Source organism: Phocoena sinus, chromosome 13, assembly GCF_008692025.1.
Source record: "Phocoena sinus isolate mPhoSin1 chromosome 13, mPhoSin1.pri, whole genome shotgun sequence".
NCBI classification, from domain to species: Eukaryota; Metazoa; Chordata; class Mammalia; order Artiodactyla; family Phocoenidae; genus Phocoena; species Phocoena sinus.
This window is the reverse complement of record NC_045775.1, coordinates 13101319-13116821: the sequence shown is the minus strand read 5'-3', so window position 1 is coordinate 13116821 and position 15503 is coordinate 13101319. Positions and strand designations below refer to the sequence as shown.

General features: G+C 40.0%; 1 protein-coding gene across 3 annotated transcripts in view; it reads left to right on the top strand.

Annotated features, from left to right (window-relative positions):
- Nucleotides 1-15503, top strand: part of SMC6 (structural maintenance of chromosomes 6) — a 75084-nt gene that overhangs the window by 2545 nt on the left and 57036 nt on the right. For 2 of the 3 annotated variants that reach the window (XM_032653126.1, XM_032653127.1), the window contains exons 2-4: nt 6186-6328; nt 9161-9278; nt 11303-11408. In XM_032653126.1, coding sequence (XP_032509017.1) covers nt 6191-6328; nt 9161-9278; nt 11303-11408 — 362 coding nt within the window. In that variant the 5' untranslated portion in view covers nt 6186-6190. The remainder of the gene's footprint in view (nt 1-6185; nt 6329-9160; nt 9279-11302; nt 11409-15503) is intronic. The other variant, XM_032653128.1, reaches the window with a different exon arrangement.

Sequence of the window (15503 nt, the reverse complement as noted above, 5' to 3'; positions counted from 1 at the left end):
TCCCCGACCCCTCCCTCTGGCAACTATACATTTGTTCTCTGTATCTGTGAGTCTGTTTTCATTTTGTTTTGTTTCTTTTGTTTTTTAGATTCCACATATAAGTGAGATCATATGGGTATTTGTCTTCCTCTGTCTGACTTATTTCATTTAGCATAATACCCTTTAGATTCACCCATTTTGTTGCAAATGGCAAGATTTCATTTTTAATGGTTGTGTAATATTCCATTGTGTGTGTATGTGTGTATCACACCTTTATCCATTTATCTGTTGATGGACACTTAGGTTCCTTCCATATCTTGCCTGTTGTAAATAATGCTGCAGTGAACATCGATGTGCATGCCACTGCTTTTGTTCAGCACCCCTTATCCTTTAGAGACTGGTCTCTTTTGCCTCTATTCTTACTCTCTCTGTTTCGTTTGTCTTCTATATTGAGGTCACAGGGATTTTTTTAAAACACAAATCTGAGTGTTCACATTTTATTATCTGAAGTGCTGTGCTTAGTACTTCCTAGTTTTGCTCATCTGGAATTGTTTGATGGGTGGCCTAATGAGTTTTTTCACTTATTTATTTATTATCTATTGCGTCTCACATTACTTCATGATATATTCCAAGTAGTGTGCTTAATTAATTCAGTACATTAAAAATGAGGTGATACAATGCAGAATGAGTTTGTGGTGGTGGGAGAAGTGGAATTGGGAATGAGGTAGATAGTCCATGGCAGATTCAGAAGCAGCAACAGTTTGCCTTTTTTTAAACCATTGTTTTCTATTAATAATTCCAGTTCTGTTATGACTGTTCTCACTGCTGTTAACCCCTACTTTGATATGAATGGGAAGTGTGAATCACTACATACTCACAATACATTTGAAAATTTAGAAGTTTATAGTCCTTTGTTAAAATGCTTTTGGTCTCTATCAAATTTCCTATGTACATGCTTGCTGTAATTAACCCTTGGCGATTGATTTTTCTTCTTGAACTTTTTTTTTATTGAGAATCTGCATATTTGTTACTATTCCTGCTCTGATGGAGTTTGCTTTCTGCGAGGGGGAAATGATATGTCCCTTAATTTTAATTTTTTTATTGTAAATAAACAAATATTAAAGACCATGAAGAGCTTTATGGATATATTGAAAATCCCAGAGGAGTTTTTTTTTCTATTTTTATATATTGCAGGATATTAAAAGTATTTTTCTTTGCATCTGTTTATATGTCTCTTTAGCCTATTAGAAACAATTTTACTATTGTAACCTAAAATTAACTCTCAAGACATTCATGTGTGTTTTTAAAAATCCATTATCATTAAATTACAAAGTGATTCCTATTTTAAAAGGTAGGATCCTTCAGTGTCTGTTAGATGCAAGTTACCATGGCAACCTAACAGCAAACTGCAAATCCCAGGCTAAGCACAGCAAATAAAAAACATCATTGTCATGTAGCACACTGTCTTCCATCTTGTAGAGAATCTCACATTCGTTGTGAGGAGCTAATCACATTTACCTTCATGCCCCTTGCTCCCCCCAATTTTACCTGAAAAACTACCATTTTCTAATGGTAAAATACTAAAATCAGTCAGCTGATGTGTCTGCTAACTGCAAGATCGTGTATTAATCATTAATAAAAACAGTGTCTAAAAGGGCACTTAATGTTGGGAAAACCAAAAAGTAATGTGTCTTCTTTGCTCTTCTATAATAAATAAATTACTGTAATTGAGAAAGGAATAGAGGTATGGGTGGGAAAGAAGGAAGTGTTGGGAAAATAATAGCCTGGTGGTATTCTAGGGAACTTAAATTAGCAACAAGCTGAAACTAATATACATTAATTCTTGCTATTAACTAATTTGAGAATTGTTTGATTTGCAAGTTCTGACTTGTGTAAGAGATTCAAAAGAAACATTATTTGTAAAAAAGATGGTGAATATTATGTAATTGTGACTGTAACACTAGTACTGTCTCAAAAGGCATTTGTTAAATGTCCTTCTTTGGATGTTAACTAATATACCTTTTAAGTGGTATTTGATTTATCGTGATAAATTAGGTTCCTTATTGCCTTCAGGATAGGATAAAATCCCACGTTTTTTAATGTTGTTTACAACAGTTCTTCTCAGACTTTAATGTGCTTGTGAGTCACCCGAGACCTTGTTAAAATGAAGCTTCAGATTCAGTTGGTTTAAATTGAGGCCTGAGATTCTGGATATCTAATATGTTCCTCGGAGATGTAGATGGCTGCTCGATGGTCCTTGGACCACATTTTGAATATCAAGTCTACCAGTCATTCTATGGCTGGCTTCTTCTCTGCTGCCCTAACTTTATTACTGGTAGCTATGCCTTGTCATTTATGGCACTGTGTCATGGACATGCTTATAGTATCCCCTACAGTAGCAGTTTGCCAAGTGTGGTCCAGGGATCCATGAGACTCTTTCAAAGGGTCTACAAGATCAAAATTGTTTTCATAATTATTGTAATATGTTATTTCCCTTTTTCATGTTCATTCACTTGTGACTGTACAATGGAGTTTTCCAGAGGTTACACACATGTGATGATGCCATCGCTCTGGCGACTGATAGAATGTGTACTTGTGTGTTGCTTGTTTTAAAAGTTTTTCAATTTTAATTTATAATATGGTAAATATTGATAGATTTAAACAAAAGTTCTTTGAGGTCCTTGGTACTTTTTAAGACATGACAACCTTTGAGAACTGCTGCCCTGTGGTTTTTTTAGGCCATGGACACAAAGACTCACATCTAAAACTTTACCAGAGCTCTTTCCATAGCTTACGGTGGCTGTTCGGCTAGGGTTGGAGTTTCAGCCCCCCACGTGGACACTGCAGTGGGGTGGCCTCCTCACCTTTCCGGGCAGTGGTAAAGGCCTCCTCTGACACCATCCAAGGGGGAATGGGAGTAAGCAGCATCCTGTTACCCCCTATTGGGGGTGGACGTCTAAGTTCTCCGCCGGATGCCATCATCATGGCTCCCTACTTGGCCTACACAGCCTTCTCTGAAACTAGCTTCACCAGGGTGGAAGTCCAGGCTACCCACTTGGCCTTTGCTGGTGTTGGGGGGAAGAGGAAGGGCCAACAGTTCTTTTAGTGATATTTGACTGGAGTAGAGTGATTATTGTCTAAAAGTTTCCTGTCTTGTTAGGCTCCCCTTTTCCTGCTCCTTTGTCTAGAGTGAGCAAGCTTTCATTAGGCTTTTTTTTTTTTTTTTTTTTTTTTTTTTTTGCGGTACGCGGGCCTCTCACCGCTGTAGACTCTCCCGTTGCGGAGCGCAGGCTCAGCGGCCATGGCTCACGGGCCCAGCCGCTCCGCGGCATGTGGGATCTTCCCGGACCAGGGCACGAACCCGTGTCCCCTGCATCGGCAGGTGGACTCTCAACCGCTGCACCACCAGGGAAGCCCTCATTAGGCATTTTTGTTTTTCCCCTGCACCTGTTGGTGTTTCCCCTGTTGCTGGCTTCTCCAAGTCTGGGATAGTTGAGGCAAAACAAAAACTCAGGGAACTACCACGATGTCATTCCTTGGGTCATGTGGTTCCTAGCCAATCTGCCTCCTTCTTCAGAGTCGTCTTATGTTTGTTTTATAGTATATATTTTTCAACGATTTTAGTTTTACTAAGCAGGGGAAATAGGGAAAATTACATCTATTCCATCTTCCTGGAAGTGGAAGTCTCTGATTGCTTTTACTAACTTGCACTTTGAGATAAAGAATTAGAGACTAAACTCCAGCCCCACTGCATATCTCTTATATTTGGTTGTATAAAAATATATGAATAAACATTAAAATATTTTCATTAAAGAAAAACTAAGTTTGAAAAACGCAAATAACTACTTTTGGGAGAAAAAAGTTTAAATTTAATTAAATAGAATTGATGTGAAAGGAGTCATGACCACAGTTGAGGATTTTACAAAACAAGGTAATTTTGTGTAGTAAATTTGAAGCTTTAAATTATCAGTGTTCTGGAAAATAAAATTATAGCAAACTTGTTCTAGGAAGATATAATGAACCTGTAATAGCCAGTGTACAAAAAAGAAATTGAAATGATTTCATAAAATTAAAATAGTCTCCAATATCTAATAGCTTTAAGCTTAGTTTCTTACTTTCCAAAAACATTTCAATGTCATGCCAGAGTGGTGATTTCAGAGCATTAAAAAGATGGGGGAGGCTGGGCTTCCCTGGTGGTGCAGTGGTTGAGAGTCCATCTGCCGATGCAGGCTACACGGGTTCGTGCACCGGTCTGGGAAGATCCCACATGCCGTGGAGCGGCTGGGCCCCTGAGCCGTGGCCGCTGAGCCTGCGCGTCCGGAGCCTGTGCTCCGCAACGGGAGAGGGCACAGCAGTGAGAGGCCCACGTACCGCAAAAAGAAAAAAAAAAAAAAAGATGGAGAGGGCTTCCCTGGTGGCGCAGTGGTTAAGAGTTAAGAATCCGCCTGCCAATGCAGAGGACATGGATTTGAGCCCTGGTCCGGGAAGATTCCACATGCCGTGGAGCAACTAAGCCCGTGCGCCACAACTACTAATCCTGTGCTGTAGAGCCCACAAGCCACAACTACTGAGCCCGCATGCCACAACTACTGAAGCCTGCATGCCTAGAGCACATGCTCCACACAAGAGAAGCCACCACAATGAGAAGCCCACGCACCGCAATGGAGAGTAGCCCCTGTTCACCCGCGCGCAGCAATGAAGACCCAATGCAGCCAAAAATAAATAAATAAAAATAAATATATTTTTAAAAAAAACGATAGGGAAACTACCCAGTTCACTTAATGAAGCATGCATTGTCACAATAAAACCTGTCAAAGATAGTTCCCCAAAGCAGTTCCAACACAGTACGTATAGATATTTGATGTTTCTGCAAAATTGGTTCTGTCAGTGTAACTTGAGAAAGCAGTGGATAAAAATTAAATACTGTACGAATGTCTGTCTCGCCCACCCTCCTTCTCTCACATCTCTGCTCTAGGGTCCCTGTTCTCCGTCTACTTCATGCCGTGTTTGTAACACTGCTCCACTAGCCCCCCAGCCTCCCCCCACACACACCCTTCAGCTTGGCTGTCTTGCCCTACAGGTACATCAGCAAGTGGAGCTTTCCTCTCTTCTACGGAGAACTGACTTGAATCTTTCAATCCAAATGCATGAGAGAGAAAATCTCATTTAACCCACTGCTGCCATGTACCTGGTACAAACAGGGCTGCTATAGTATAGCACTAGGGGCACCTAAATGGGTTGAGAGTAGAGCTATTTTTTATATTCTTACATCTTAGAAATTTTTTATTACCTATGCTGTGGATTTTTCTTTCCAATTATTCAGCAAACAGCTATTGGGTACCTATCATTTTAGATCTCTAAGTGAATTTTTAAGAGAAAAATGAAAGCAACATTTGGAGTAGTCAACCATTTAATTTCAATCAAAGACCATCAGCTTTGACTTGAGGTGCAGCATTTGTATGTTTAGAAAATCTTGATGATGTTCATTTTCTAGGTATAAATTTTATAGTATATCAGTAAAAAACAAAAAAACAGACAGTCAGCATGGGCTCTTTCTTTGGAGAGGAGTTAAGGGACACTATTGATGCTAGGCAACACTGCTCCAAATATGCTTCTTTGGGAAAATAATTAAAATTCGTTTTATGTGGTTCACTATTTATAAGTTATAAAAATTGGATGATTGCTCTGGAATCATTTCAGAGGCATTATGCCATCTCTATCAATAGATCCGCAGTTTCACAAATAAGATCTTTTACCTTTTGTGAGCTTAGGAGTTAAAACACTTAGGTAGGCCCATATGAGTAAAAACCTTGGTCATGAATCATTCTGAAGTAAAATCAACTAGTGTAGCAAATGCAGATTTTTTTTTTAACAAAAATTTATTATCTTATACTTCTGTAGGTTAGAAGTCTGACATGTCTGCCTGGGCGAAAATCAAGGGAACAGTAGGACTGCATTCGTTTCTGGAGGTTCTTGACTTATCTGTGTCCTTGCCTTTCCAGCCCCTAGTGACCACCTTCATTTTTTGGCTCACGGCCCCCTCCCTCCATGCAGATGATAGTTCTAATTTTTTAAAGTAAAAATGAATGGATATAGTACTAAAACTTAAGCTTGTCTGTCTTATTTTGTTTAGTTTTTTAAGGTATGTGGAACAATCTTATGGATGCTATACATGATTTTCTTCATTGTCCCTAATATTTGTTTAGACCTGATGGCCAAAAGAAAGGAAGGAAATTTCTTCTCTCCTGGAAATGCCAAAAGACCAAGACAAGAAGAGCTGGATGATTTTGATAAAGATGGTGACGAAGATGAATGTACAGTTTCTTTCACTAATGGTACCTCTACTTTGGTGAGTGCAAAATTACAATATTATGTTTTTTGATTTGCATGTTTCTCATGTCTGGTTTATATGTCATATTCTTAATTCAGTATCAGGAGCTGGGTCTCTGCAGAGGAAAAGTAATATGAATTTTAAAAAGCTGAGATAAAATCATCTCACTAATTTTGAAGTTTATGTTAATGATTAAAAAGAATTAGTAGAGAAAACAATGAAACAAGGAGCTGGTATCAATAAAATTGACAAACCTCTACTAAGATTGACAAAGGGGAGAAAAGAGAGAAGACACAAACTACTAATATCAGGAATGAAACAGAGGATATGACCACAGACTCTGCAAACATCAGAAGGATAATAAGGGAATACTGTTAACTCTATACACATAGATTCACAGCTTAGAAAGAGTGGACCAGTTCCTCGAAAAGCACAAACTACCACAATTCATTCAATATGAAATAGATCATTTTAATCACTCTGTAACTATGAAGGAAATTTAATTCATCATTTAAAAACTCCCCAAGAAGATATCTTCAGTTCCAGTTGGTTTGATTGGAGAATTGTACCAGATGTTCAGGTTCAGGTTCGGGTTAGCATTCAGGAACAATTCTTAGACTTAACATCAAATGTACAAACCATTAAATGAAAAATTGATAAATTGGACCTCATCGAAATTAAAAACTTTTCTTCTGCAAAAGACCCTGTTATAAGGATGGAAAGTCAAGCCAGGAGAATATTTGCAAATCACATATCCAACAAAGTTCTAATATCTTGTTTGTATAAAGAACTCTCAAAATTCAGCAGTAAAAAGCAAATAATCCAATTTGAGAATGGGCAGAAGACATAAAGAGACATTTCACTGAAGAAGAGGATATACAGATGCAAATAAGCACATGACATGATGTTCAGCGTAATTTTTCATCAGGGAGATGCAAATTAAGACTACAATGAGATATCACTGCATACCCATCAGAACGGCTAAAAGTTTTTGAAAAGTGACAACACCGGGCTTCCCTGGTGGCGCAGTGGTTGGGAGTCCGCCTGCCGATGCAGGGGACGCGGGTTCGTGCCCTGGTCTGGGAGGATCCCACATACCGCGGAGCGGCTGGGCCCGTGAGCCATGGCCGCTGAGCCCGCGCATCCGGAGCCTGTGCTCCGCAACAAGAGAGGCCACAATAGTGAGAGGCCCGCGTACTGCAAAAAAAAAAAAAAGTGACAGCACCATATGCTGGTAAGGATGCAGACACTGGATCATTCAGTGGTGGGAATGTAAAATGATACAGTCACTCTGGGAAATAGTTTGGCAGTTTCTCTAAGAAATTTCACATGCAACTATATCATATAAGCCAGCATCTGTCACAGAGAAAAGAAGATTTATCTTCACACAAAAATCTATACATGAATGTCCATAGCAGCTTTATTCGTAGTAGCCCCAAACTGACAATCCAGATGTCACACATCTGAGTGAGTAGTTAGGCGTGCTGAGGTACATCTGTACCCTGAGATACTACTTAGCAACAGAAAGCAGTGAAGTACTGATACAGGCAAAAATGGATAGTTATGCTGAGCGAAAAAAAAGCCAATCTCAAAAGCTTACATTCTGTGTGATCCCACTAATATAACATCTTGAAATGACAGTGTTTCAGAAATGGAGAACAGATAATTGGGCCAGGTGTTAAGGAGCGGGTGGATTGGGTGGGATGTGGATGGGGCTCTAAAAGGACAGCGTGAAGGATACTTGTGATGGAAATCTTCTGTATCGTCACTGTATCAATATGAGTATGCTAGTTGTGATATTGTACTGTAGTCTTCGAGGTGTAACCTTGGGCAGGAACTGGGTAAAGGATTCACAGGATCTCTCTGTATTATTTCTTACAACTGCATCTGAGTCTTCAGTTAGATCAAAATAAAACATATTTTTAAAAAGTCTTCAACCACGATTTTCAGTATTCTACTCATACAAGGATGTAAATGTTTTCTGCTTTTTAATAAGCTGGTGTCTAGTAGAAGAGAGCCAGGGATTTTTAAAATAAATGACTAAAAAGGCTGGAGACGTTAAGTGTTCTTTAAAAAAATTTGGAAGGTTTGGTAAAATGTTTGATTTATTTTCGTATTTTTAACTACGGAGTCTGACCACTCTGTGCTGAACTTTTGCTTGAAACGTTTATAAACCTTCTCTAATTTAATTATGACATATATTCACAATATGAGAATTATAATTACATATCCTCCCCTCAGTGGGGGACATTTAGCAGTGTCTGAATATATTTTTGGTTGTCACAACTAGAGTTGGGGGAGAGTGCTACTGGCATCTGGTGGGTAGCAACTAGGGATGCTGTTTAACATCCCACAATGCACAAGACAGCCTCTCTCCAACAAAAAATGATCTGACTCAAATGTTGGTATTGTCCGTATTAAGAAACCTTGATACACTTATTAGACCCTATAAGGACTTTAGAATGAGTGGTTAATCGTATAAGGTCTCCATTTAATATCATTTACTCATTGACTAAAGTTAACATTTAAAATTATACTTTCTGGGCTTCCCTGGTGGCATAGTGGTTGAGAGCCCACCTGCCGATGCAGGGGACATGGGTTCGTGCCCCAGTCCGGGAAGATCCCACATGCCGTGGAGCGGCTGGGCCCCTGAGCCTGCGCGTCCGGAGCCTGTGCTCTGCAACGGGAGAGGCCACAACAGTGAGAGGCCCGCATACCGCAAAAAAAACCCCACTATACTTTCTGTAACATTTTTCATTGGTAGCACTGCTAATCTTTCTCTTCTAGCAAATGATTGGTTGATTGTAGTGAATGAATTCGATTGTTTTCTCTCGTTTTTTAAATTAATAGACAGCAGCAGAAGTTGGAATCATTGAGAGTATTCAGCTCAGAAACTTCATGTGTCATTCGATGCTGGGACCCTTTAAATTTGGTTCTAATGTCAACTTTGTTGTTGGCAATAATGGAAGTAAGTGCTTTTGCCCTCCTTCTTATCTGACTTTGAACAGTACATTGAGATCAGAATGCATTAACTTTTTAAAATAGGTGACTACTAGTGCTGATAAATCTAAGGTTTAGACCTCTGATTTGTGGTCATGAATTTTTTCAGTATTGCCTGCCAGTCTGCACTTTAAGAAATGAGTTAACTTTAGGCTCATTATGCAACAGGGATAAACATTTCCTGCTTATTCTTCTGAATCTATGTACCTTGGAATTCATACCACAGAAGAGTAGGCAAGCTATCCTCATTGCAACTGAGGCAGGCCTGTGTCTTATATCTATTAAATGTTGTAAGAGCATGAATAAAGTGTCTTGGGAATCCAAACTTGAAAGAAACTAATTCTTATGGTTGTGGCCAATGAAAGCTTTAAGAAGAGCTGGTATTTGTGGTGGTACTTGGATAAAAATGAAAGATTCTTTAGATCTTATTGGGGAAGAAGGAGCTGAGATGTTCCAGGCAAAGATTGCTCATCACCAAAGTTTGGGAGGGGTAGAAGCAGATGTACCTGGAGAGAGGTGAACAACCTCATAGGGTTTTATCATATCATACATGGTAGGGAGGGGCAGAAGCGTACACTGGAGAATCAGTTGTAGGTAATGTTGTTGAGGATATTGACTGCCGTGATAAATATTTGGGGATTTCGTTCACAAGTCAGTGGGGAAGCAGTTAAAGTTTTAGAGTATAGAGGTGACGGTGAAGATTTGTGAAACAAACTGGCCACACTGTAGAGAGTAGATTAGAAGGGGGAAGACATAGGAGTTAGACCAGTCAGGTAGCTTTTGTAGTAGACCCCCGCCGGATGTGAGGTCTTGGCTGCTTGACTGAGCCAGTACAGAGGGAGAGGAGCTTGCCAGGGTCCACGACTGGTGGCCGTGCTAGAACATGAAACTAGTACAGGTAGCTCCACAGTCTGTTTAGTTGTTGTTCTTTGTTTTCCCTACTCTATTCGGTCAAGAGGAAAGTATTTTCAGAAGGAGGGGATAGACAAAGGAACCAGAGCTATGGGGAGGTCAAACAGGACAAGAAGTAAAAGCAGACTGGTGGGTTGGTTCTGCGGTTAGATCTTCACTCCTGAAACAGCGAAGTTATTAATATAATGCGAGTGGTGGAGGCAGTGAATTTGGAAATGAAGAAAAAGGAGAGAGGTAGGATAGGGACTTGAAAGGCATTCCAGGAACTGAACTGGGCTAACCAGTGTGTACTTTGGTTAATTTGGAGTATTTTGTGGAAGATGATGAGCTGATAAGAGTTGATTAATTTGGTTGATTGTGGAGTTGAGAAAATGGTTACCATGATTGTTAAAGATTTTGGAATTTTAGCTTGTGATATTTTATGTCTGTTAGGGTAAAAAGAAGTATACTCTTCAAAGAGCTAGCAAGTGAATAATATTCAAATTAGGAATAATAATTGTCAAAATATTATGTAAAAACATGTCTATATGACTGATAATTTTTTCATATTTAAGCTCATTCATTCAATAAATATGTGAGTGCCTATTATGGGCTAATATTGGAGATAAAGCAAATGAATAAAAAACAACAGTCCTGTCCCTCTGGAGCTTGCATTCAAAGTTAAAAATAGTTTCTGGCTTCTGAGGATTTATGGAAAAAGTAAATTTTAATTAAATTAGGATGTAAGAAAAATTAGATGAGTTAAATATATATGGGTAATTAGAAAGGTAAATTCATTTAATAGGCTGATGGGCCAAGATGACACAATGAGAGTTTTAGGTTGGAAAGGTATCAACCATTTTTTCCATTTCCTTATTAGTGGCAAAGATTTGATTCCTGAAATGTACTGATTTTTTTCTAATAGCAGCAGCTAAATATTTCATGATATGTACAACTTTTTGTTTGTTTTTGGCACTGGAAGAAAATTATAATTGAAGTATAATGCTTTATTTCAGAAATTTTTTTACATCAAATTGTAGGAGTCAGACTTCTCTTTTCTCCCTCTAATGAATGTGATTTCTTCAACACCTGTTTCTTTAGGTGGGAAGAGTGCAGTACTCACAGCTCTTATAGTTGGTCTTGGTGGAAAAGCAGTTGCTACTAACCGAGGATCTTCTTTGAAAGGTTTTGTGAAAGATGGACAGAAGTAAGTGTTTGTTTTCTACGTGTATTTTTCAGTTCTTTAATAAGAAGCAGCTTCTTTAGCATCCCAATTCATGTAGACATGGTAGGAAATGAATTAGCTTCCCGGAACTGGAGCACTGATATCATATCTTTTCATTCCTTTCTCTTGCCCCCTGTTGCCAGCATAGCCCACTGTTGCCCGTTCACCTCTCCCGACAGAATGCTTGTGTCAGTTAGTGCCATGTGCCTGCCCACTGACACTCGTTTCTGTTACCTTTCTGGAAGAACGAGCAGTGATAAATCTGCGTACTTCTGTTTACAGGAATATTTATAAATATTGGACTTTGCTGGCTCTTGACCCAAACCCAGCTTCAGCAAGTCCACGTCGCTATGATGTGGGCTAAGGCAGAGTTAGTGACCAGCCAAGGTGTCCCTAAACAGAATTGCTGCCTCCAGCTCTAAGAATTTCAAAAAAGTATTCCATCTGTCTCTTTATATCCTTTACTCAGGGCATTCACCAGTGAGCTTGACTTGAGGACCACAGTCTCGAGTCTCTTTGGGGTCCATCTTGACCCTTGGTGAATGGTCATATAACAACCCTCTGTGGCTTTACATTTGTATTTCTTTCTGTTATAGTTTGCCATCACCTAACTATATATTAATTGCTCAGTTTGCATCATCATAGACTCGTGACCTTTTGCCCATTAGGAAACTCTCTTCAGGCTGATGTCCTTGTTCTTTTTAATTCTGCCTCAGAAACCTCTGAGGGATCCTCGTGTCTCCTAACAACTGCACGTCCCAGGCTCCATCATACCAGCTCCCAGAGTCGGGCTGCTCCTGCTGTCCAGTCATTCCTCTTTCACACGCCCAGTGCCCAGAACTTCTGGAACTTTGATAATTAACAGTGATACCTTTTTTTTTTTCCTTCATGTAACAGACTTTCCTCCTGCTCAGTGTTGTATCCACTTAACTTCCCCCATTTTCCATTTTATTTCTAAAAAATAGAACGCGGACGGGATGTGAGTCAGGATTGCGGGTTTTTTATGTATCTCTCAGAAACCTTGGGAATCTTAACCCTAAGCCAGGGTTCCAAGTTGACACAGGAGAAGGGAAGAAAAGATACAGAAAAATTCATTTTCTGTGCTGTATGGCCTTGAAAAAGAACCGTTTAGTAACAATTCTCCAGCTTATTTTCTGTCTCTCCTTATCTTACTTGGGCGCCAGCGCAGCAAGGTCTTCTCTTCCACAGTCTCCAAACAAAATTATGGCTGAAGTCAAAAATTAGTATTTTTAACACTTTTAAGGCACTGGTCTCAACTCTGCTTCAATTCATTATACTGAACTCTACATTTCTTAGTTGTCCAAATAGTTACCTAGTCTGCCTAGCTAGATAACACATTGATCTTTCAAATAGAAGCCTCAGGAAGAAATTTTTTTTTCTGCACCATTAAGGGGTTTATGTCTCAATTAAAGATTTTAAATGTTTTTTTCCATATGGGAAGTAGCTGGATGAAAGCAGAAACTTCTTTCTGAGATGTGTCCTTGGAATACCATTAAAAAAAGAAAGAAAAATAAAGGCTAGCTTACACAAATCACCAGCCTTGAAGGACACAGCTGCCTGTAGATAGGAACATTAAAATACTTTAAACAGAGTTAATAACAGTTAAAACCTTTAACCTGAGCTCAGCCTCCTTTTTACTGACCTCGTCTAAAAAAATAGCTAAAATGAGCTTTTCCAAACCCATTACTATTCCTCTTGTCCTCCCCTTCCTCATTTAAAACATTTGGTATCTATAAAATTTCTCTTCTTTTATAGTCTCTGATTCTGTCATCACTTTTTTACCGAATCAGCTCATCGAGCTTTTCGGTTCTATTCTGCACCTAAAATCTATGAGGCTATCCTGTTCTTCCTGAGGAACGTCTTTCAGTCTGGCAGAAGTTTGAGGTGGTCCTCAGGACTCTGTCCCTCCCGCACATCTGAAACATTACACTCTCCATCTGTGACGCCTGGGCTCCGGGCTACCTTTGTAGAGGGTTTCACCTCCTCCATTAGAGACGCTTGCCGAATATGGTTAGGAGAAACCGGACGACTGTGCCTGGAGGCTCTTTACTTGGCGCTCCAGCCTCTGATTATCCACTGAGGCTTTGCAGTGAGTGGTACAGGGACAGTGATGGAATTCTCCAGTGACCAAGGTCTCAGACCCCTAGCTGTTCAGGTTCTTCAACAGGTTCATTTACTGTTCCCTCCTCGGCCTTCCTAATCCTATCGTGGCGGCACTGGGCTCTTTGCCGCAGGCCTGTTTCTGACATCAGCTGTGGCTTTGGGAGTGGGTTATGGGGGGACAAAAGCTCCTGCTGTACGTTCCCGACTTATTAGTCAAGGTTACAGAACTTACTGCAGATGAGCTGGCCACGCAGACAAGGAACAGATGCCTCCTATTTTTACATGACTTTTTCCCTGTTCCTTGTTCCTCGTGCCCATCAGTGCCTGATGCTACCAGTCATCTCTGTGCAGATAGGTTCTCCTGGAGCTAAGAAAGAAGCCACACCCTTATGGTGGCGCCGCTTGTGTGTGTTGTCGTTCTGAAGGAACTCTCGGTGACAGTCTCTCTTCTCACTAAAGGGTCTCTTTATTTACAGACACTGGGCTCTATGGCTGTTGACCCCAATTCAGCAGCAGTCACATTAGTAGGTGGGGAGACAGCAGTTAGTCTCAGCTCAGTTAGCCTTGTCTCCTTATACAGGTTTTTTGAGCAGTTGTTGTGAGGGTTTTTTTCGTAAGCTTTAATTTTTTTGAATAACTTGCCTTTCTTACATTTACTAAATTCATATGGCAGTTAGGATACCAGTGCCTCCAAAGCTCTCACAATACTAAAGATAGCTTTCAAATGCAAGGAGTAGCTAGGAAGGAAAATAACAAAGTAGATGTTTGCTAATCAAGGGAGATGTCACTTTATTTGTAAAATGTTTTCATGAGGTACATTCACTTAATACTAGGTAATCATACTAGTTAATGCAATAAATATTGTTTGCTCCATGTTGTAGGCCAGCTACCCTTCCCCTATCATATACTTTAGTTAATAGTTTTCAACCTTGGCTGTTCATTAGAATCAACCCAGAAAGCTTTCAAAAATCTCATCGATTACAACTTTTCAGGAGCGTATCTGTCTTAATTAGGTATTTCTGTTTAAAAACACCCCCCCACCCCAAACCACTCAGGGTAGCTTTAGAAGAAGAGATTTATCATAAAGATGTCTTGGAAACTTCAGTGAGGCAGCGTAATTGGATCTCATGCGTGACCAGAACTGAGAGACTCAGAACCAAAGATCTTCGGTCTCTAGGTCTTTCTTTTCTGTGTCTCTGGCTTTCTTTGTGTCTTTGTCTCCAGGCCTCTGTCTCCCTTCCTTCCTTAGCCGGGTGTGTGCTGCAGCTCTGCGGCCACACCACCTCCCTGCCGCTCCTCAGTGGCTGCAATTCTGTGCTGTGCCCTCCTCCCTCCCTCTCCTGCGACAGGCATGCAGGTGTGTGAATGTGTTTCCCTCTCACGGCCTCTGGAGCGTGTGTGCTTTTTCTTCTTCTTCAGATCTTTGGTACTCTGTGTCTTCGTGGGCAGGCGTTTATGTCTTACTGTCTTGGTGTGTGGGGCTGCGCATGGAAGGAGGTGCTCTCGAGTTCTCTGTGTCTCTGATTCACAGCCAGTATCTGTGATTATGTGTCTCTGCCAGTCTGTCCAGGTGGTTTCCCAAGAGCTTATCTGCTCTGTGTTTCTGCTTCTCTCTGTCATCTCTGCAGGCTTTATACTTGTTCATCAGAATATAATGCCCCAAATTGGTTTCTCTAGTCCCAGAGGCCTCAGAACTTTGTATCTCCAAGGAATCACCACCTTTCCACTTGATGTGTCTTGATTTGAGTTTGTTTTAAAAACTTGTGGTTTTGAAATAATTTTAGATTTACATAAGTATTGCAAAGATAGTACAGTTTCCTTACAGCCTTTACCTAGTTTCCCTTAATGTTGTCATCTTAAACAACTGAGGTACTTTTAGCAGAGCTACGTGGTTAACACCGGTACAATATTATTCACTAAACTACAGACCTTACTTGGATTTTACTAGTTTTT